At 37.1% G+C, this 24,394-nt stretch overlaps 1 protein-coding gene across 1 annotated transcript in view; it reads right to left on the minus strand.

Annotated features, from left to right (window-relative positions):
* Cpne8 (copine 8) overlaps window positions 1–24,394 on the minus strand; it is a 280,561-nt gene that overhangs the window by 240,315 nt on the left and 15,852 nt on the right. Inside the window, exon 2 of the mRNA XM_004662179.2 lies at window positions 1,208–1,248. Coding sequence (XP_004662236.1) covers window positions 1,208–1,248 — 41 coding nt within the window. The remainder of the gene's footprint in view (window positions 1–1,207; window positions 1,249–24,394) is intronic.

Raw genomic sequence — 24,394 nt, forward strand, 5'->3', positions numbered from 1 at the left:
AGATAAAAAACATACACACTATCAATGTCTCTTACAAATATCAGATGTAAATTTATAAAATTACTTTTCAGCTGTTCAAAGGCTACATCAAAACAAAATTCTTAATTATTAGACTAACCCTTACAAGAAAATTGTTAACAAATCACCCAATGATTAAATCTATTTTAATGAAGTGAGAGGCAAATGACATCAAACTTTCAAAACTTAATATAGATAGTGTTTGGCCAATATAGAATATACTCATGATAACTTCTCTATCTACATTACACTTCAGATGTAGATAATGTTTGAAAATCACAGTTTATTACTTTGAAATTATCAGTATGCCCACAGATATATCAAACTATGCAAACTCTTCCTGAGATACTTAAATAGCTCAGAGCCTCTATAGCAGGGATGACTTGGGGCAAGTCATAGTCTGTATTTAGTATTTTTAAACCCATCATCAGTATTTGTAAATGGGTAAGACATTCTATCAACCAAGAAAGGAAATCCAAGAAATGGAAATTAAAGACTTTGTGTAAAGATTATAGAATAAGAAGAGTCTTACCCACTTTACAAATGAGGCCCAAAATTACTTAGCTCAGAAACTGTAATGCCTTTTCCCCAACAATGACCTCAAGAATCTTTTTACCACATTTACCCTATAGTTAAACCACTTTAATCCACATGTTTGTAGAGATGCAGAACTGATGGACATCAATTTCTTAGATAGGAAAACTCTAATTGACATCCATGAATTCTGATGTTTTCTAGTTCAACCCTTTTAATTTGATTATTTCTAATTTTCAATATTTTTAATTAGGAAATCAAACAATTCAGTTCATGTCAAAAGATATATAGCTCACTTAGCATATGCTTTTATATACAACTTTTAGTTTTTCAATGAAAAAATGTAAAATTATGGCCCTATCTGGCTGTCTTTCAAATGGTATTTCTATAATCTGGCCATACCATGAGGTTTTAATTTCAAAATAATACCTCCTTCAATGGAGTCATCTGTATTTTTATCTTATTCTCAAAGTACCAAGAACTTTCCTATCTACAGAGCTGCTCAAATGGAGTACAAGAAGAGCTTGCAATGTCCCTTCTCTGTTTTTCTTGGCTTTAAAGCTAATATGTCAATGAGAACTTATTTCATATAATTTTTTTGCAAAATCAAGTAACTAGAATAGAATATTTCAAAAGGCAAATAATGTATACTTACTTGGATCAGATTTAGAAAATGTGTCTCTATCAAGAAGATTTCTGTGGAAAAAATAGAGAATATTAGAGAAGTATAATATCAAAACATTTAGATTTATATAGTTATACAAAATAAAGATAAATATACATAAACATGTATGTATATAAACATTTATACACATATATATTACTAAATACAAATTTGCTAGAGCTCTACCTGCCTTATTCAGACTGATTGTCACTGGGCTATAGGCAGCTGAGTGGATGGTGAGTTACTTCCTCAGCCTTGCATTACAAATGACCAACATGACTATTTACTTTCTAGAGTCAAATCACATTGATGCTCAAAAATGCTTCCTGACATGGGATATGAGTTGGGACTAATGTAAACCTGTTTGGGATTCATAGCACATGATTACATCTATACACTACAACTAGAATACAACATGGAAGTACCTTCCGTTGGCATTTGTGTTATGTTAACTCTGTCTTGCAGTTACAGTTTAGAAACTGAAAATGAACTTACAGACCTTTTCAATTAAATATTCTTTTTAGTGTGAGGGGGGAGGCATGAAACAAGTACACAGGACCATTACTACTTTGTAGTTATTCCTTTTCATACATATTTTCTCACTGTAAAAGTCAAGCTGAAAGGTAAAGGTTGGTGCAGTAGAGATAACTAGTGAGAGGAAATTTCTTAGCACTTTGAGAATAAGTAAAATGCAGACATCTCCAGTGAAGGTTTATTAGAGGAGCGTTTGTATGCCAGTAAAGAGCACAGCAGGGTCACTGAAGCCAGAAGGCTTTGGTTTCTCACATACAAAGAGAGCTTTCTTCTTTTATAACGTTTTTTGAAGCTGGGCATAGTAGTACACTTTGTTTGTTTGTTTGTTTGTTTATGAGAGAGGGAGAGAGAAAGAGGCAGATAGAGACACTGAGAAAATGGGAATGCTATAGCCTCTAGCTACTTCAAACAACTCCAGACACATGCACCACCTTGGGCATCTGGCTTTACGTGGGTATTCAGAAATTGGACCTGGGTCATTTGGCTTTGCAGACAAGCACCTAAATTGCTAAGCCATCTCTCCAGCCCTTCTTTTATAACTTTTCATTGCAAGAAGAAAAGTTGTACTCCACTAGACTCAGTCTCCATGCTGGAAGTCATGGAGGCACTACATAGAGGACTCACAGGCAGATGGACTGGGGCTTCCCTGGTAACCTGGTAACAGGGGGTTTTCTGCAGTAGGCATGGGAGTTGGGGTAACCCAGGAAGGCAGAGAGATAACAGAATAAATTATGATTCAAGGTTGTTCTATATGTGACTATATATGTTTTGACACACATCAACAAAATAATGGAAAATCACAAAGTGTGCACTGGGGTATCATGTTACCCTCAATAGCAGTAATACAATCCTGTGTGTCATTAAAAATACACTAGAAAATCATTAAAAAGTTAAATTCACTCTGGTCTGACTAATAATGTAGATAATTATTAGAAAAAAATGACTATTTAAAACTGATGTTAATTGATAATTTGAAACTATACCTTTGCTAAAAAAATATGGATATCTGACCCATGACCTCACAGTGCCTGACACTACCTACACAAGACCATCATAGAAAGAGGAAAAGATCATGACATCAAAATAAAAGAGAGACTGATTGAGATGGGGAAGGGATATGACAGAGAATGGAGTTTCAAAGGGGAAAGTGGGGGGAGGGAGGGTATTACCATGGGATATTTTTTATAATCATGGAAGTTGTGAATAAAACTTTGAAAAAATATGGATATCTGTGGTGATGTCTTAATAGATCTCAAAGTTCAAATTTGTTCTTCCACCTTATCTTCTACCTCCAGGGAATCATTAGAAGTACATAAATTGTATTTCCATGTTTAATACTTATATTAAAAATCCATGCTCAGGGCTGGAGAGATGGCTTAGTGGTTAAGCGCTTGCCTGTGAAGCCTAAGGACCCCGGTTCGAGGCTCGGTTCCCCAGGTCCCACATTAGCCAGATGCACAAGGGGGCGCACATGTATGGAGTTCATTTGCAGAGGCTGGAAGCCCTGGCGCACCCATTCTCTCTCTCTCCCTCTATCTGTCTTTCTCTCTGTGTCTGTCACTCTCAAATAAATAAATTTAAAAAAAATAAAAAATTTAAAAAAAAATCCATGCTCAAACTGTCTTATTCCTTTAACAAGCTACTATTTTTATGTATTTACTGGTACTGTCCTTGAAATCTGAATAGTCCTTTTCTTACCATAGCAATCTGATATCCTCTGTTATATCAATTTCTCAAAAGAAATTGAATCAGTATATACTGAAAAATATGAAACCACAACTTGAAATATTCCTAGAAAGACAACATCAGACATGTTTATATTTGGAATTAAGTCAGAATAGAAAAAAACTAAAGTCAGAAATCAAATTAAAATAATTCTTTTTGTCCTCTAAGCAGATTCCATGGCTCCAGCACTGATTGGCAAACAGTAAATTAAAATTTTGTATTTGAGCAAATACTGTGAAAGTGTATTTATAAAAGTATTTTCTACTTAAATGCAAAATCTCCAGCCCATCTTGTAGCTGCAACACTTCGTCATTAATTATTCTAAGCTAATGGTAATTAAACTCTCTCTTTCTTTCTTTCTTTCTCTCTCTCTTTCTTTCTTCCAGTTCATAATAACTCTGAGGTAATGCAAAAAATACTGCAATATGGTTTGATCTAAAAAATTATGCAATACAGTAATTTCTTAATGTAATTTCAATGTTTACTTATATAAATTTTAATTAAAATATTAAATAAAGGTTTACATCAATAATAGAGATATATGAATATGCTTAATCATAGACTTTACTCTTCACCTTGTTTCTTCCAGCCATTATAATCCGTAAAACAGAATTTTAAAATCACAAACATAACAAAAAGTATTTACATAAAAAATTAAACCCCATAACTTCTTCATAATGTAGCTCCTAAAAGTTGGGGTTTATTTTTTCAATTCTACTTAAAAATAATTTCCTCTATAATTTGGTCATATGAATATAATACAACAAAGAATCTCTGACTTTAATTCTCTGAAGACAACTTTGTTCAAACATATAATTTTCGAAGTTTAGAGAAGTCAAAATATTTTAAAGTACACACAGAGCAAATGATCAGTGATGGTTAAAATGCACCATCCTATCCACTCCTACATAGAAACAAGAATTTCACTTTCCAAATTCCTTCTTATAAAGAATATACACTCAGGTTAATCTAAAATCCATTTTATAAATGAGCCAATCTGAGGCTAAGAGAAAATGAGTGAATGAGTTAACACAGACAGCCCAATATGGAACAATCTAATGGTGCCAACTCTTCTAAGCTAGTTTTCTTGTTCTTTACAAAATGGAGAAGTCCAGAATGAGCAATTTATTTCCTGATTAATATCAGAAGAATGTAGAAGGCCCCAGAGGTCACTTATTGGTTGACCAAAGAATACAACATATAATAGCTTCCTCATCATAGTCTACTATGAAGAGAGGCACTGCTTATAGAATAGGGAGAAACATAATGAGAAATCAAACAAGATTGTACTTTGTAACACAAAAAAAAATCTTTGTTTTCTATACTAGGCACTTTTTACATACACATGAACATGTGCACTCATGCACACACTTCACCAGGTTTAAGATGGGAAGACCACTCTTCTCCCATGAGCTGTCATTCGTTTGGGTGAGGCTATTTAAAACTGCATACTGATAGCTTACTATTATGTTGAACTTCAACACTAGGTTAAAAAGGTTGTCTCTTGAGATATTACTACCTGGCTCTGCTTGCTACTGCTTGTGTTTTCTTGTTCTCATTCCCTCTTCCTCCCTGCTGACAAGATGATGTAACACTGGCTTTCTGCTCCTGTCATGCTTTCCCTCTGGAACTGTAAGCTCAGTTAAACCCTTTTCCTTCCATAAGTTGCTTTGAGTCAGGTATTTTGTCTGAGCAATGAAGAAAGCAACTGCAGTATGTATGCTTCCTATAGCAAGGGAAATTGCTTACTGCCTGTTCCTTTCCCATCCTATCCTCATGGACAGTAACCACCTGCAGCAGAGATTGAGGTATTAGCTACCCTGATGATAATCACTTCGTTAATGTGAAAAACCTGCTTGCTCTAACTTTCTGCTCAACAAACTACCTTCTAATTTTAACATAGCTTCCCATAGAGTAATTAGCCCAGAAAATGTGCTGAGTGGCCACATGAATATCACAGCTTTATTGTTTCTTTGTTTATTTTTATTTATTTATTTGAGAAACAGAGAGAAAGAAGCAGATAGAAAGAGAGCAAGAATGGGAGCACCAGGGCCTCTAGCCACTGCAAACAAACTCCAGATACGTGCGCCCCCCTTGTCCATCTGGCTAACATGGGTCCTGGGGAATCCAGCCTCAAACCGGGGTCCTTAGGATTCACAGGCAAGCACTTAATCGCTAAGCCATCTCTCCAGCCCTATCAGTGCTTTCTTTACAGGTTCAGTATACACTGTTCATTGCCATTCTGAGCCATCTGTCCTTGTGGCCTCAGGTCATTTTTTTTCATAAATGAAAAATAGCCATTTTCTTTACATTTCAATGTGATTTTGCAAGTATTGTTCAAGCAAATATGATATGCTCAACTTCTACCTAAGCAGCAGGAAGGATATTTTTGTAGCAATATATATTACTGACATATTCTCTAATTTCAAGAATCCTGAAACTACTGGGAAGAAAAGCTTGTAGAAACAACTAAGTAACAATAATGAGTATTTTATAAAATAACACTATATTATAGGAAGAAGGAACAGTAATCTAAAATTGGACTCAAACTGTTACAACTTTTTAAAAAATCAATTAAGTGAGATGTCAGATCTTATCCCAATTATTTTTAAATAAACTAGAAAAAAATTCATACTAGGTATACATAATTAAAATAATTTAAATAAGCACACATCAGAAAATAAAGACTTTTTCAAAAAGTTCAATGTAGTTTTCTACTATATTTGCATATACTGAAATTTTAATAGTGGAAAATAATAACTTAAAATATTAATACATAAATAAGCATAATCACATGGACTAGACATATACTTAATGGTTAATCTAATCCACAGACAATGACAAAAGCATAGATGAAATGTGGCTGTGAATTAACCCAAGAGCTGCATACCTACTGCTTGCTCTTTTCTCCTCAATGACTAACACCACCTAGCAGTAATATTCTTTAAAAAGAGGAAAAAATCAGTACCCTATTCTAGATGTAATTTCCAAGAGAAAAACTTTTTGGTATTCATATGAAATTCAGTGTTAAAATGATAGTTTAATGAGTCAGAAACTATACTTGGTTTAAGAATACAGCCTCAAGTTGAACACATGGACAGCTGCAAAAATCAATACTATTTATGCCCAGCAGAGCTCCAATAACATATAAAGTCTCTATTTTTGTACCAAATGGAACTGTTCTGTCAGCTTATAATAAAAATGGAAATATATCTTATAAATATAGCCATACAAAAATGATCTATCGCATTTCATTTAGGAAGAGTGCTATAACATAGCCAAACCATGCTAGATCAGTTTACAAACCTTTCCCAGAATAAATACCTACATGTGACAGAGATTTCTACATGTGTATTATACAGTTTCCCATGAAAAGTGTCCTGTTTCTATAAACAAAACAGTTTTGGGCTTAATTAACATTTGGAAATAATCAAGTCCTTTATTTGCCTACCAATCTGTGTGATCTCTGGACCACTGGTACTGATTAGTTGTTACCAAATATTGCCCAGGCTGCTTCAAAAGCTAGCACAAGTTTGCAAGTAAACAGAGGCCCAACAAACATATTCTGAATCAATGAAGAGCTTTCCTGTCCAATAGAAGGCTTTGATGAGGCACTTTACCATGGAGGGAGGGGGGAGCAGAGTAGAGCACAAGAAAAAGAAGGCATGTGGGATATGACTAGTAATGATGCTCTAGCTTAAAGTGAAAGTATCACTGGACCATCCTAGGGCCTTGACTAATTAGGCATTATAGTATGTTAAGGAGTTGAATTTGGAAGTTGTAGTTAAATATACTTATTCTTACATGGAAAACAATGTTTTTCAGATTTTTTTAATGGCAAGGAAATCAATACTTTTTAAGCAACTGAAAGAATTCTTTTGCAATCTTTGGAAGTGATCTGACTATAACATTGGATTTTATTGGATTCATTTATGAATTTTTCCATTCATTGAAAAACAACATCTCAGAAATTTTAAATTTTTATTTATTTGTGTGTGTGTGTGTGTGTGTGTGTGTGTGTGTGTGTGTGTGCATACTCTAGGGCCTCTTGCCTCTGAAAATGAAGATCATATATTTGCACTATTTTTTTATGTTTAGTTTATGTAGGTGGCTTGAGACTTTAAGCTAGGAACACAAGCTTTGCAAGCAAGTACCTTTAACCATTGAGCAATCTTCCCAGCCCCACTCCATCTCTGGAAATTTAAAATGCAAATTTAAGAATAATAAATGTTCTCCAAATTAAAATTACTATGGTAAATGGATGCGATTGTATACAAGCACAAAGTAGATCTATAAAACAAAAGGAAGGTAGGAGGGAAGGAAGGAAGGAAGGAAGGGAGGAAGGGAGGGCATGGGAAGGGGGAGGGAGGAAAGAAAGAAGAAAAGGAGGGAGGGAATAAGAAAGAATTAATTCTGAGGTTAAAACCTACAGAAAAGTAAAAGTCATCTAGAATCTAGCACACCAAGTAATTCTAAAAGGTGAGGTCACAAGCAAGAACTCAACTAGACCATCTGAAAACAGTAAATACTTAGACTGGAAGTTGCATAGATGAAAATGAGCCTCACAATAAGTGCTGCTACCTGAGCCTGCAGCCATAACTTTATGATTATAAATCACAGATATTACTCAAAAACCACTGAGGGTGAAACTTTGTTACTGTTTCAGTTATGGCTAAGCTTGGTAATTCAATCATTGATTTATTTGTATTATTAAGCTAAAAAAGTCAATATAATAATCTAGTTTTGACCTATGCATGGGTTAATGGTCTAAATACAAAAAGAAATGTTAGAAGAGAATAATTCTTATTATTCTTAAGAGGCATTCAATTATGATTGATATTTTTGGAAATGAATTTTTAAAAGTCGATGCTTTGTTAGACTCTGACAAGTCAGAGTTCTAGTTGGCCTGAGATAACCAGAATCAAATCATATAAAGAAATACAAGGTTAATTCAAAAAGATATGAGTGTTCAGAAAAAGACAGTGAAATTTCTGATTCTGGAGGTAAGAGAAATTTTTAAAACTTTTGGTTTTGAAAAAGTAGCAAGCAGATAAAAAACATACTGAGAGAAGAAAATAGGTCTTCCTAAAACCTGACAACTCAGGCTGGAGAGATGGCTTAGCGGTTAAGCGCTTGCCTGTGAAGCCTAAGGACCCCGGTTTGAGGCTCGGTCCCCCAGGTCCCACGTTAGCCAGATGCACAAGGGGGTGCACGCGTCTGGAGTTCATTTGCAGAGGCTGGAAGCCCTGGTGTGCCTATTCTCTCTCTCTCTCCCTCTATCTGTCTTTCTCTCTGTGTCTGTTGCTCTCAAATAAATAAATAAAAAATTTAAAAAAAACTGACAACTCACCAGGCATAGTGGGTATGGTGGCACATGCCTTTAATCCCAGCACTTAGGAGGTGGAGGTCGGAGAATTGCTATAAATTTGAGGCAAGCCTTGGCTACAGAGTGAGATCCAAGTCAGCCTGAGCTAGAGTGAGACCCTACCCCCACAAAAAAAATTAAAACTCGGGTTCAATGCTAACTTATTATCTTTCTCAAATTGGTTCCTGTGTTCCCTGTTTCAGTGGATGGCAGCTGTAGCAGCCTTCTATGCATGCAGGTTCCAAGTCCTGGGATCTATACATGTAATGGAACCTTATGGCAAAAGCACTCAATCCTGGCTTCTCACATGGATAACTTTGATTTTTTTTTATTTTGATATTTGACATAATAGCTTGTAGTGACTTATCAGTTTCAGTATCAGTTCAGAGAATCCTCTCAACATTCTGTACCATCATGTGATAACTAGGAAATATGTGCAGTTGGCTCTAGCAATACAGTCATGTGCATTTTCATCAAGCAGGGTCATAGATGCAGCAGTTGTCCCACGTGATCATAATGGAACTGAAAATCTCTTTATATCTAGGGACATCACAGCCATCTTAAGACTGTGTTTGTGGCAATGCTGGTAAAACTGTCAGTTGTATAAAGGTGTAGAACATGCAATTTTGGACAGTTTATAAAACTCCATAATGATAGATGATTATATGATTTGTTTATGTATTTACTACATATACCATATATATACATATGTATATTATACATTTTCATTAGTTTTTTAAAATATTTTTATTTACTTTAGGGAGACAGAGATAGAGTGAAAAAGAGAGAGAGAGAGAGAGAATGTGGGCATGCCAGGGCCTCCAGCCACTGCAGACAAACTCCAGATGCATGTGCCATCTTGTGTATCTAGCTTACATGGGTACTGGGAAGTTGAACCTGTGTCCTTAGGCTTTGTATGTAAGCACCAAAACTGCTAAGCCATTTCTCAAGCCCTTCATTAGTTTTTGACTGTACTACTTCTACTTACATTTGAAAAACTGTTCACTAAAACAAAAATGGTAAGAGGTTCATGCAAGCCATGCTTATGACCTGTATTTATTGTATCATTTTGTCATAAGTATGTGTTTTGGTCATCATAACCTGGGAAACAATAGACCTTGAATAACATTATAAATTTTTACAAATTTTTAAAGTATATGGGGAAACTGGTATTCATATTAAAAAGGGAATAAACACACTTTGGTACATTTCCTAGAGTTTGAAAATATCTAAAAATAGAAAAATGTGCATTCCTTTTGATATGACAATCCATTTTCTGAAAATATAGTGTAGAATATCAAGCACAGAAGTAAAAAAAATTGTATGGACACTGACATTCTTCTCATTTACATAATTATATATTATTGAAAATATGTATTACAACACAAACATTACTCATTATTAATAATTATTAATAATTAAAAAAAACTTGAGATGCCTTAGGTGTTAAGGCACTTGTCTCCAAAACCAAAGGACTCAGGTTTGATTCACCAGTACCCATGTAAAGCCAGATGCACAAGGTGGTACCTGCATCTGTAGTTCATTTGCAGAGGTTAGAGGCCCTCGTGCTCTCATTCTCTCTCTTTTTTTAAAAGCATTTATTTATATATCTGGTGGGGGGGGAGAAAGAGGGAGAGAAAGGGAGAGAATGGGTACAAAAGGGCCTCCAGACACATGTGCCACCTTGTGCATCTGGCTTATGTTAGTACTGGGAAATTTAACCTGGGTACTTAGGCTTTGCAGGCAAGTGCCTTAACCTCTAGGCAAGCTCTCTGGGCCCTCATTCTCTCTCTTTTTAAAATATTTTATTTATTTATTTGACAGAGAAGTGGGGAGAGAGAGAGAGAACGAGGGAGAGAGGGTGGGCATTCCAGGGCCTCCAGCCACAGCAAACAAACTCCAGGCATGTGTGACCCCTTATGCATATGGCTAACATGGATCTGGGGATTCAAACCTGGGTCCTTTGGCTTTGCAGTCAAACGCCTTAAGCACTAAGCCATCCCTCCAGCCTCATTCTCTTTTAATCTGCCTGTTTCTCTCTCTCTCTCTCTCTCTCATGAATAAATAAATAAACATTTTTTTAAAAAATTAAGCTGGGGCTGGAGAGATGGCTTAGCAGTTAAGTGTTTGCCTGTGAAGCCTAAGGACCCTGGTTTAGGCTCGCTTCCCCAGGTCCCACGTTAGCCAGATGCACAAGGGGGTGCACGCGTCTGGAGTTTGTTTGCAGAGGCTGGAAGCCCTGGCGCGCCCATTCTCTCTCTCTCCCTCTATCTGTCTTTCTCTCTATGTCTGTCACTCTCAAATAAATAAATAATAATAAAAAAAATTAAGCTGACTAATCATCAAATGGAGACTGATTAGAAATACTAGATTCCAATCATAATAATGAATCATTTACTTGAAAATTTATCACTAAAGAAGGAGCCTAGAGAAATCATTACATCAGAGACTTGGGAATCACTAGTTCAAGTGATTCTAGCTGTACAACCCATATACTTCACCATCTACAAACAAACAAAGAATGCTAGCTACCTGCTACATAGAGTTCTTTGAGGAGACACTAAGTTAGTAAATATAAAGTGCTTAAACTACCATCTACCAGAAAGTAAGACTAGAAAAGCATCCAGTGGGAATGGGATCCAAAATAATTTACCATCCCCATGGCTTAAGGCTCATGTGTCTGGTAGGTAATACTGCTCATCAAGTTTCTATTTGCTCATGTTAAATATAAAATGGCTGAGAAGAAAAAGAATTCCTGAACAAAACCCCAGTAGCTCATGATCTTAAACAGTCACTCAACCAATAGGATCCCATGAAGCTGAAGAGTTTCTTTACAGACAATCATACAATAAGCAAAGCCAATAGATTACCCACAGATTGGGAGAAAATATTTGCTGGCTATCCAATTGACAGAGGCCTAATCTCTGGAATCTACAAATAACTCAAAAATGAAAACAATAAAAAGTCAACCAAACCACTCACAAACTGGGGAAAAGAGCTGGACAGGCAGTTCACAGAGGAAGAAATACAAATGGCAAACACACACTTAAGAAAATGTTCATCATCCCTAATCATCAGGGAAATGCAAATTAAAACAAATATGAGATTCCACCTTACCCCAGTAAGGATTGCAAACATCAAAAAGATCAAATGAAAATAAATGCTGGTGAGGATGTGGAGAATTAGGAACCCTCGGTGGTGGGAATTTAAAATGGTACAACCACTATGAAAAGCAATATGGAGACTCCTAAAAAAGCTGACTATAGAGTTACCAAGAGACCCAGTTATTCCCTTACTGGGCATCTACCCTAAAACCTTTAAACCTCAGCCTAGAGAGAGTTGCTCAATCATGTTTATAGTGGCTCAATTCGCAATAGCTAATAGCTGGAATCAACCCAGATGTCCATCACTAGAAGAATGGATAACTAAGATGTGGTATATCTACACAATGGAATTCTACACAGCAGTAAGAAAGAATGACACAATGAAATTTGAGGAAAAATGGTTGAACCTGGAACAGATCATTCTCAGTGAACTTACCCAATCACAGAAAGAAAATCGCCACCTAGTCTCACTCATCTACAGCACCTAACCTGAATCTACCCAAGATGCCTACATACCCAGCAAGCATCTTGTGGACTAGACTATAGGGTAGGTGGGGATAGAGGGAGGGGAGGGCAAGGGAGAGAGTGGGAGACACAAATCTAAACCCAAAAGGCAATGGTACCATAAAATTCTACATCCTAAAAAGCAGACCAAATGGCTGAACCTTCACCAGGCCCTTAGAGGGAACACGGGAACACCTGAGCCACAACACACTGGAGAGGGTATGATGAAGACTGACCTTAATCTTCTACAGCTTCTCCCTCCCCCCCCCCTCTCCCTCTCTCTCCCTCTCTCTCTCTCCCTCTCTCTCTCCCTCTCTCTCTCCCTCTCTCTTTTTTTTTCTCTCTCTCTCTCTCTCTCTCTCTCACACACACACACACACACACACACATACACATTCACTCTAACTCTTTCATATTAGTTATTTTTTTCTTCCTTTTCTTAGTGGGCACTGACCCATAACTCCCAGTACCAGCATGGGGCTATCATACACAATAAGCTTTCGATCAGAGAGACCTACAAGGTTTCCTAAAAGAAAGATAGATTTCTGTCAGACTACTTGATGACCCACCAAACGTTAGTGATAAGACCCTACTGCTGAAGACACCTTATGTGGTTGACACGTAAAATGGAATGGCATGGCTGGAAGCTGGAATAGAGTCAGTCCCCAGACAGTCAGTACGTCTAGTGCCAGAAGGTGCTACGTGGGCAACTGGGGGAAAATGACCAATATCTGTCCAAGTAACTCATGGTCTAACCTATTTAGCAGCAAATAACCTGTCATGATGCTCACACAATGCAATAGTGGTGCACAGCCGTAGTGGGAAATCAACTGCTCTTGATTTGGCTAACTAATCCCCTCAATGGAACAGGACCCATAGCTGGAGCTGGGAAACAAGTCAGAACCATATCCAAACATGAGCCCACTCTCTGTTATCAAGCTACCAACAATCGTGGGCTATAAGAGGGCCAATACCTATTAAATTCTCTAAAAAAAAAAATAATAAGGGTTATCCCATTTGTCTGGTGCTAACTTTACTCTCCATTGGAGAATCTGCTTCACTTTTTCAGATAGACATAGATCCTAAGGAGAGAACCACCCCATCATACCTCAAAGGGGCCCCTGCTGAGACTAACATTAATTGGTGAAATAAGCAAGGGTGCTGTTTTCTTGGTGAACCAGATACCAGCACAAGGGTGAAGGAGATCAACACAGAAAACAATCAACTCCCACCAAATCATATATCCAGAGACCCAGAGGTCCCAAACACCTTAGCACTGAAGCAGACCAACAATGAACCCAACATGGCTCAGGGAAACTTTGCAGAAGAAGAGAATGTCAGAGCCACATGTTGGGTCATGATTCACAGAGACATTTCTCCTCCCCATAACTGTGGGCTAACTCCACAATGCATGACCCATATACCTCAACAAGGAGGGATCAGGGGGTGGGGTTAGGACATGGATGAGCCTAACAATGGCAACAACTTGACTGTACTCACTGAGTACAAATCTAATTAATAAAAAATAAATAAATTTTAAAAAATAAAGGCTGAGATGCTTCCTAGAAAAATAAAGAGAAGTTCATGGTTACTTTATGAGATGTCATGATTGGTCCAGTAGCAGCTGATAGAAACCTGAATAGAATCCTCCAAGAGAGGCTACAAGACACCTCAAAGGCAGCATACATTCTAGTAAGCCAAGCAAGTAACCCTGCCTCATGGTCTTGCTGTCAGCCTCCCAGTGACACTAGTTACTATTGGCGGTGCACATCTCTTGATGGTTAGTCAGGTCCCTCTCTTATGAATATATTCTGAACACTGCCACTTACTTCAAACCATATATAGACATTTTCAGCTCTGTACCACACAATATAAAAGTCCAGAATGCAGACTGTATGTGTCAGGACTTGTCTTTTAGCCTGGGTATATATCTCTTTTTAATTTTTTAACCTTTCAGTGGTTTTGATTCTTTTTCTAATTGATTCTTTTTAATTACTATTTACAATTTGCATAATTAATTCTTAAGATACAGAGTTTTAACTTCTATTTCACCAAAACATAGCTTTAATAACTATTAATGACTGTCTTTTACTTTCTATACCTAAAACCTCTTTACACACACACACACACACACACACACTTATATATAATCACTTTCCTTGATCATAGTTTAAAACTTCTTTCCTACTTTCTCTATCACTTGTCATAAAAACTGACTACATAAAAACTGACAACTGTTGCTCTAAAAAAATCAATAAGCTACACATTCTTTAAGTAATATATCTGTATCATTGACTCTAGGCCTTAATGATAATACAAGGGTAATTCACAAGATTCTAGCTAGGCAACATAAATCAATTATTAGGAGGCATTACTTGTATTGCATCTCCCCCTGAAGTAGCTATAGTAAATATGGTATCTGGGGAGACAATCCTCTAGAAAGACTCATATGAAACAAAATAAGTAACTAAAAAAGAATGGGAAAGGGGAAAAACCTAAAATTAGAAGACACATCCATTCCAACACATGTAAAAGAACGCAACAAAGAAACACAAATAATATGAGACAATACACCATAACACATTCCAAACCTCCCAGCTCACATAATGGAAGCCAAAATCACAGTAATAGATGAAAGATCTGACAAAGAACCCAGAATCCTACTTTTAGAAAAGATTAATGACCCTATTGAAGACTCAACTGAGGATATGAACAAATGAAGGAAACCAATTCAAGACTTCTTAAAAGTGAACAAAACAGCAACTTGGAAAAAGTAAAAAAATATGGAAAAATTCAACAAGGAATTTGAAACACTGAAAAATATCTGTAAATGAATGAAACAATCAGTCAAAGAAAAAAAATCACAGAAATAAAGCACCATCAGGTGGTGCCAAGCAGAAGAATGACTTTCAGAGATGGTGGATATTGTGGTTTGAATGTAACATCTTTCCCTTACCCTCATGCGATTAAGCTTCATACGTAAACCCCAACTGGCAGAGATTTTTGGGAGATTGAGCCTTGCTGGAGGAGATTTTTCATGGCCAGTTGATTAGTCCAATCATACTGAGTGTTCACAGTTTACTTTTGCTTCTTGATCCTTGCTTATAACAAACTATAATCCCAGCTGTCTGCTGTGGCCATGATTTCCCAACCACAGTGAAGCCTCTGCCTGAGACTATAAGCCAAACCAAGCCCTTTCCTTTCACAAGCTGCTACTGGTAGGTATTTCTTTCCCAGAAATGAGACAGTAATTGATACAGAAAATTCGTGTCAGGAGTGAGGATGCTAAAGCCATAAACCTGATCATGTGTCTAGTCTTTTGGAAGTGGTCTATGGAATGAAAATGAAGTTTTTGAATTTTAGACTAAAGCAGCTTTGTAAAACTTTAGTCAGAGCTTAGGGAGCTATTCTGATGTGCATCTGAAACAATAAAGTGCAGAAAGAAATGAGGGCTGTAGAGGCTCAGCTTATGAGGCTTCAGAGGGGAGAAAAGGAATTAATCAGAAATTGGGATAGAGTTAGTTCATGTGATGTTCTGAAAGAGAGGTTGGCAGCCTTCTGCTTGTGTCCTGAGAACTTGAACAAAGCTCAGTTTTGAAGTGGTGGGCTGGAATATTGGGCAGTGTGAAAAACAGAGCAGAAGGATATGAAAGTTGCAAAGCTTGGCATAGAAGGAAGTGTACATGGGATTTAAGTCCCAAATCCAGACTGCCACCTCTTCAGATTCAATTGTTTAAGATATTAACACCATTTAGGATTGGCCAGCTGCTCTGCATTGGGAAAATATGAGGAGTGGTGATTCTTTTGAAAGAAGAACCCTAAAGGAGGAATGCTTGAAGAGTTTCTTGCTTCTCAAGGTCAGACTTCTTCCCCACTTGATAAACAAATTTGGCAGTCTTCCACATGGCACTAGTTTTGAAAGCATTAAGATTTGGGAAACTTCCACAACACATCATAGTCATGATTTCAAAAATACAAAGAAACACTACAAAAGATATAAGTGAAAAAAAATTCAGCTCATATACAGAGGCTGAAACATAGTAACTTTGGATAATTCATCAGTAGCCCTAAAAGCCAGAAACGCATAGAATGACGTTATTTCAAGACCTGTAAGTAAATTACTACCAATCAAAATTACTATAACTAGCAAACTTATCTTGTAAACCTGATGAAAAAATAAGGATATTTCATAACAAGCACAAGTTAAGATAATTCATGATAACTAAGTCAGCACCACAGGAAATTATTAAAGGGAAATTACGCATAGAGGAAGAAGCCAGAAAGTTTCACTGATTAGAACACAGGAAAGAATATACTCCATGGAAGGAATAGGTAAATGAAGAAAAGCTTGGAAAGAATCAGTCTTGTCCAAAATAGAAAAGTTAAAGTAACAGGAAAGGAGGAAAAGAATATTAATACTCCAGAAAACCAGAATATTACCTAACAACATCATAGAATGTAGCAAATCCTCTTCCATAATAACCTTACTTATAAATGGACTCAGCTCGCTAATAAAAAATATGCAGACTGATGATTAAAAAAAATAAGAGCCAGCTATTTTTTGTCTCAAAGAAACTTACTTAGCTAGCAAAATATCCTAAAACCGAGTGTCAAAGAATGGAAATCACCCTACTAAAAAACCGGAAGCTATAAACAAGCTGCCAGAGCTATTCTTACATTTGATAAAGTAGACTTCAGGGCTGGAGGGATGGCTTAGTGGTTAAGGCATTTGCCTACAAAGCTAAAGGACACAGGTTCAATTCCCCAGGACCCATGTTAGCCAGATGCACAAGGGGGCTCATGTGTCTGGAGTTCATTTGCAGTGGCTAGAAATGTGGTGGGGGCCCAGGCATGCCCATTCTCCCCCTCCCTCCCTCCCTCTTTCTCTGTCAAATAAGTAAATAAAATGTTTTTTAAAGTAGACCTTAAACAAAAACTAGTCAGATGTGCTAAACAGAGTTAGTACATATTAAAAAATGGAACAATCCATCAGAAGATATAGCAATTCTAAGCTTTTATGCACCAAATATGGGGGACTCAATTTTCATAAGAGATACACTAAATATAATAAAATTTCTCATAAATCCTGACATAGTAAGAATGGGAGACTTCCACACTTAACTTTCCTAACAATTAGAGAGATCTTTCAAATTAAAACTCAGTAAAGAAAATGCAAAGCTAAAATACCCCATAGATTTTAGAGGTGTCCACAGAATATTCCATCTAGTAGGTGGGAAATACACATTCTTCTCAGCATCACATGGAGTGTTCTCCAAAACTGATGACATCAAATGCCACAAAGCAAGCCTCAACAAATACAAAATAATTAAGAGAAACATAACTTCAGAAAGTATACAAAAGCTTAGATACTGAATAATATTCTTTTTAGTCAACAGGTTTGCTGCAGTCAGGTTCACATTGCTGGTAGGAATTACCCAACCAAGAGCAGCTTATGGGGTAAGAGGTTTATTTTGGATCAGAGGCTGGAGGGGGGAAGCTCCATGATGGCAGGGATAACAATGGCATGAGCAGAGAGGGGACATCATCACCCCCTGCCCTACATAAGGGGGACAACAGAAACAAGAGAGTATGCCAAACACTGGCATGGGGAAACTGGCTACAACACCCATAAGCCCGCCACCAACAATACACTGCCTCCAGGAAGTTTAATGGGGAACACCTGAGTCAAACCAACACATTCCACCTCTGACCCCCATAAACTGGTAACCATACATGATGTAAAGTTCAATGCATTCAGCAAACTTAAAAGTCCCCATAATTTTTATCCCCATAGTCCAAGATCTTTTCACTGAGCCATAATAACCCAAAATTCCCCTAAAACCCATAGTGACACAGAATACTCACATTGCAAAAGATGCATTGGGCATAGCAAAGAAATATTCAATCAATACAATATTTAAAACAACCAGGGCAAACATTAAACTCTCTAGCTTCAAGTCCAAAAACTCTAGCCAGTGACAAATCTCAAAGTCTGATAATTCTAACCAGCAGTAAGTCTCTGGCATTCCAATTTTGCCCCTCCAGCTAGGCTACTCACAGTCCTAGAAAACTTTGTCAGGGCCAGCAGCTTTCCTTAGCAGCCATCTCATGGTCCTGGAATCTGCACTGGGTCTCCACTGCAATCTATGGTTCATCCTCATGGCTCTATGGGGTCTCCATGCAGGCAACCAGCAAACCTGCTTCTCATTGCCCATGGCCATTTCCAAAACACAAGACTGTGTTGCAAACTCAATGACCCTCTCTTTCCTGAATTTCTTATACTCCACAATACCAGGTAGAGTGCCAATTTGTTAATCCAAGGGTGAATAAAGCAGACTTTGAAGAACAGGACACTTCTTGAGCACTCTGGACCCTTCAAAAGAGTCAATATTCTTCCTGTTGCCCCAGTGCAGGTTAGCTGGCCCAATCTCAAAGGTTATAATTTCTCAATTTCAGCTAAACAGGCAATAGTTCACCCAAAGATTTTTCTTTCTGTGCCATATCCCTCAGTTCACAGCAGTTCATTTCTACTCAAAGCAACCCTGCACAACTTCTCAGGACATGGGCACAACTGCAAGCTTTTCACACAAACTGCCTCTAGCCCAGTCCAAGAAAAGCTCTTTCACACCCTGATAAGCCAAACCTCATAGTCTCACTGTATTCAGGTCTTTCAACTCTGACCAGAATAGTCCATCAAACTGTACTTACAGCACTACAAGGCATCCCTTAGGCCAAGATTACAAATCCTCCCACATTCTTCTTGAAAATCAGCTCCAAGAGGCCAAAGCTACAGTCAGGTGTCTGGCAGCAACCCCACTCTCAGTACTACTTTACTGTTGCAGTCAGGTTAGCATTGCTGGTAGAAATCAGCTTGTGGGAAAAAAGAGGTTTATTTTGGCTTACAGGCTAAAGAGGAAAGCTCCATGATGGCAGGGAAAACGATGGCATGAGCAGAGGGTAGACATCACCCAGCCCACATAAAGTAGACAACAGGAACAGGAAAGTGTGCCAAACACTGTCATGGGGAAACTGGCTATAACACCCATAAGCCTGATCCCAACAATACACTACCTCTAAGAGGCTTTAATTTCCAATTTCCATCAGCTGGGGAAACTAGCATCCAGAACACCTACGTTTATGGGGGACACTTGAATCAAACCACCACAATGTTCTGGAAGAACAAGAAATCTATCCTAAACCCAATAAACAGTAAGTACACTTATTAAACTCCCAAAGACATAAAAAGAAGGAACACTATCAAATTCATTCTACAAAGCCAGTATTATACTGATTACAGAACTGAATAAAGACACAGGAAAAAAAGGAAATGTAAAGACAAATTTGCCTAATGAATGTAGCTATTAGATAAATTCAAATTAAAACTACTTATGATTCCATCTCTCCCCAGTTAGAATGATTATCATTAGGAAAATACAGGATAACAAATGCTGGTGAAGATGTAGGGAAAGAGGAACACATACTCACTGTTTCATGAAGTATAAACTAGCACAGCAACTATGAAAATCAGTGTGGAGGTGCTCAGAAAGAAAACCCACAAAACATAAAATTACCTTATGACCCAGGGCACAATACCCACAGGACTTCATATTCTACAATAGTGATACTTGAAGATCCATGTTCACTGCTGCTCTAGTCACAATAGCAGGGAAATGGAATCAACCTAGATGTCCATCAACAGATGAAAGGATATTGAAAATGTGGTGTGTGTGTGTATATATATGTGTGTGTGTATATGTGTGTATATATATCTATACATATATATAGATATATATATACACATACACATACATACATATACATATACATATACATATACATATACATATATATACACACACACATATATATACAGTGTATATATATATATCATATAATATATATACTATATATTATATAGTATAGTATATATAATATAGTATATAATATAATATATATACTAATATATAGTATATATATATATATATATATATATTATAGTGTATATATATATACTATGTATATAATATATATACATATATATGGGATTTTATTTAGCCATAAAGAAAAATGAAACTTTCAGGTAAATGAATGGAACAGAAAAATATATTGACAGAACCCAGGTTCAGAGACAAATGCTGTATATCCTCACATATCTGGATATTGCCTTCTAAATATTATATATGTGTATTTACTTGAGAGTGTAGATATTGTCCCGGAAACCAGAAATGGTCCCAGGAGGCGGGGGGGAGTATTAAGGAAACAGGGTTGAAAAAGTGATAGGAAAGTGGGAAGAAGGCTAATGGGGATAGAAAAATACAAATGGGAATGGGACACAGACTGTAGAGGAATGGAAAGTGATACAGTAACTAAGCATATATGAAAATGGAAGTGGAGAGTATGTGTACTTTGTCTTTGGTTCTTTTTTGTGTTTTTGTTTGTTTGTTTCTTGAGGTAGGGTCTCACACTAGCTCAGGCTAACCTGGAATTTACTATGTAGTCTCAAGGTGGCCTTAAACTCACAGTGATCCTCTTACATCTGCCTCCCAAGTGCTGGGATTTACAGGCATATACCACAACGCCCAACTCATCTTTTGTTCTTTTTTTTTTTTTTTAATCAGTTTGGCTTGTGTTTTTCATATACTTTTAGAAGGACCATGTATAACTTTCCTAAAGATCTTTTGAGGAGATTTTACTATTTCATGATGTAAGCCATTGTTTCCCAACTAGTTCAGTGGAATGTTAGCACAAGTACAAGGGCTACTTGTTAAGTAGCAAAATCTTTTCAAGCATTTTATTAGTATTATATTCCACAGTTCACATAGCAATCATATGAGATAGAATTTCTACTCCCATTTATAAGCAAATGCCCAGAAAGATTAAATGCCTTAATAAATTCTCAGAGTTGATAATGTGTGAAGCTGTCATCAAAGGCATGTCTTTCTTGCTCTAAACTTTTGCTCTGCTTCTGACACCTTTCACCAATTATATTACCACATTTGAATTTCATATTATCATTTTTCTCCCCCCTTCATTCTGCACACATCAGGAACAATAATCATATGTGAACTAGCTCACAGCTACTGAGTAGCAGGCCATGCTACTTCTTCCAGAGTCAATACATACAGTATATTTGGTCCAAGAACCAAGTGCTAATAACCATGACTGATCCCCAAATCACCACACAGTAGAAAGCTACAGGCAAGAACTACTTTCCCCAGCATCAGCTCAACTGAGGCTATCTACCAGGGACTCTAAAAGCAGGTTAATCATATCACTGGGTTTCCTAACTTTACTTCTCCATTAGCCATTGAGAACTATACTGTTCCCTCAAGCTCAACAGTTTAACCAGAGAAAAAAACAAACAAGAAATAATAATGTGGAGATGGAGGGATGGCTTAGCAGTTAAGGCATTTGCCTGCAAAACCAAAGGACACTAGTTTGATTCCCCAGGACCCACATTAGCCAGATGCACAAGGGAGCGCACACATCTGGAGTTCGTCTGCAGTAGCTGGAGACCCTGGCATGCCCATTCTCTTTCTCTATCTTTCTCTCTGTCTCTCTCCCTCCCTCTTTCTCTGTCAAATAAATAAATAAATAAATAATATTAAAATAATAATAATGTGTATATAGGCCATCATGGCTCTTAGTTGGGTTTTAACTCATTAGTTAGGATGCCAGACATTCCCAGTCATACAAAACTTTTTCCACTGAGTCAGTGACCTTGTCATGGGAAACTTTTCTCCCTAGAGTGACATGAACACAGATGTTTACCCCAGACGAGCATAGACAATGGGGCAAAGGATTACACCAAAACCTGCTTGGTGAACCAATGAGTTTATGGGGTTACTTACACAGCAGACTGAGGGCTTGCTTACATTTCAAAAGGCAATCTTTATATGCAGGTTGTCTTGTTTCAGTTATGTTTAAGCTTCATCAATTAGTACATATGCTATAAAACAAGATGCTAATTAAGCTAAGGTTCCATTGGTATGATTGGTTCTCTTCCTCCTCCAAGTTTTGAACAATATGTTCTATAAATTATATAAATCTTTGAATGATTCAAATGTACATCAGCAGCAACTGAGTTTTGTACTCAAAATCAGTTTAACCAGAGAAACAAAACAAACAAAAATAATAATAGTTGGCGTGTTAGCATAAATGACCAGGTGATACAGGAAAACTAAAAATAACTTTCTAATATGTATCTGGCATCTTCATCATTGGTGATTAGACCAGATCAAAAGTACTCATGGCAAAAACAAATGAATAAACATTTCAATTTCAACATGTACAAAGCCCATGCTACAGTCAGTTCTAAAAGCCCTATAAATATGAATGAAATGGGCATAGGCAATTACATAACAGTGTGCCTTCATTCAGCTTGTATATGTTTCTTTCTTTTTTTTTTTTTTTCTTGGTTTTTCTGAGGTAGGGTATCACTTTAGCCCAAGCTGACCTGGAATACACTATGTGGTCTCAAGGTGGCCTTGAACTCACAGCAATCCTCTTTCCTCTGTCTCCTGAGTGCTGGGATTAAGGCATGAGCCACAATGAACAGCTTATATGTCACTGTTTAACTTAATACAATATTTGTTCCTGTCTTTATACCTTACAATCATACATTCATGTATGATTCAGTACATATGGATACACTCCCTTCCTTTCTTCAGTTACATTAAGCACTTTCTATAAATGAACTATTAGACTACATGCTAGATACGATGCAAGAATGAATAGGTACAGTCATGTTCTATGAGAATTTAATAGTTGCCTGATAGTCGTTCAAACATTTCTTCAGGGAGCACTACCTTACTGAGATCCAGAAAAAAGGATTTAGTGTTGGAGACTGTATTGTAAATACATGGATTTCTGGCTCTATATTATTTATCTTACATTAGGAGAATAGATTTATAAATAAATATGTATGGAGTATACAGTATATTCATGCAAAATCAGAGAAAGAATTAGTCAACTCTATCTGAAAAAGTCTTCAGAGTGATGCAATAGAAATTGGTTAGGCAGTCTAGGGGAAGAGGGCCCCCAAAGTTAACAATTTTATTTCCTGCTAAAAGCAGGAAACGTTCTTGAACCAGTAATGGGAGATCTGGTTTATCCTTATCTCTTGTTCCCTAAAGGACTCCTTCCCCAGAAACCTGACCAAAGATCTGAGTAAGATTATACGGCACCTGGACACATGGTAAAGGATTGGATTAACCAGCTCATCCCCCATCCAGTACTTATTTATGTTTTTTTAAATATTGCTTTATTATTTTGTTTATGAGAGAGAAAGAGAGAGAATGGACATGCCAGGGCCTTTAGCCCTGCAAATGAACTCCAGATACATGTGCCATCTTATGTATCTGGCTTATGCCAATCCTGGGGAATCCAACCTGAGTCCTTTGGCTTTGTAGGTAAATGCTTTAATCACTAAGCCATTTCTCCAGCCCTTATTTCTATTAAAAAAAAAAAAAAAGCCCAGTTAGAGTCACAGATTATCTGCTTGGGACCTCTCTTGCTACACAGGAGCTCTGCCTTAGTTCCTTCTCTTAAACTCTATAAAATAAAATTTTTCTTAATCTCACCATCTATGGTGAGTGGATTTCAGTCTTTGAATCAAAAGATAAGAACCTAGAAGCCTGCTGTGTAGCAGATTCCTCTGAATTTAAGGCTCTGATTCAGGAAGTCAAGTCTGGGACACCTGAAACTTAAAGGTCACACAACTACTCCCCAAGGTTATGTTACTCTCCACCCTCAGGAAGTAAAGTTTCAATTTCTAATTAACATATTCATGTGGTTTTAATGCTTGCTCCCAAGCTGATGGCAATTTGGGAGGTGGCTTTGCTGGAAGAAGGGGGCTTGGTAGTGGTGTAGCTAGCTCATTCTTCCTAGAACTCAGCTTATTCTCTTGCTGCTGTTTTCCACCTGCTATGACAAAGGTGATGTCTG

The sequence above is a fragment of the Jaculus jaculus genome, chromosome 6 (assembly GCF_020740685.1).
Source record: "Jaculus jaculus isolate mJacJac1 chromosome 6, mJacJac1.mat.Y.cur, whole genome shotgun sequence".
In the NCBI taxonomy this organism is placed as follows: domain Eukaryota; kingdom Metazoa; phylum Chordata; class Mammalia; order Rodentia; family Dipodidae; genus Jaculus; species Jaculus jaculus.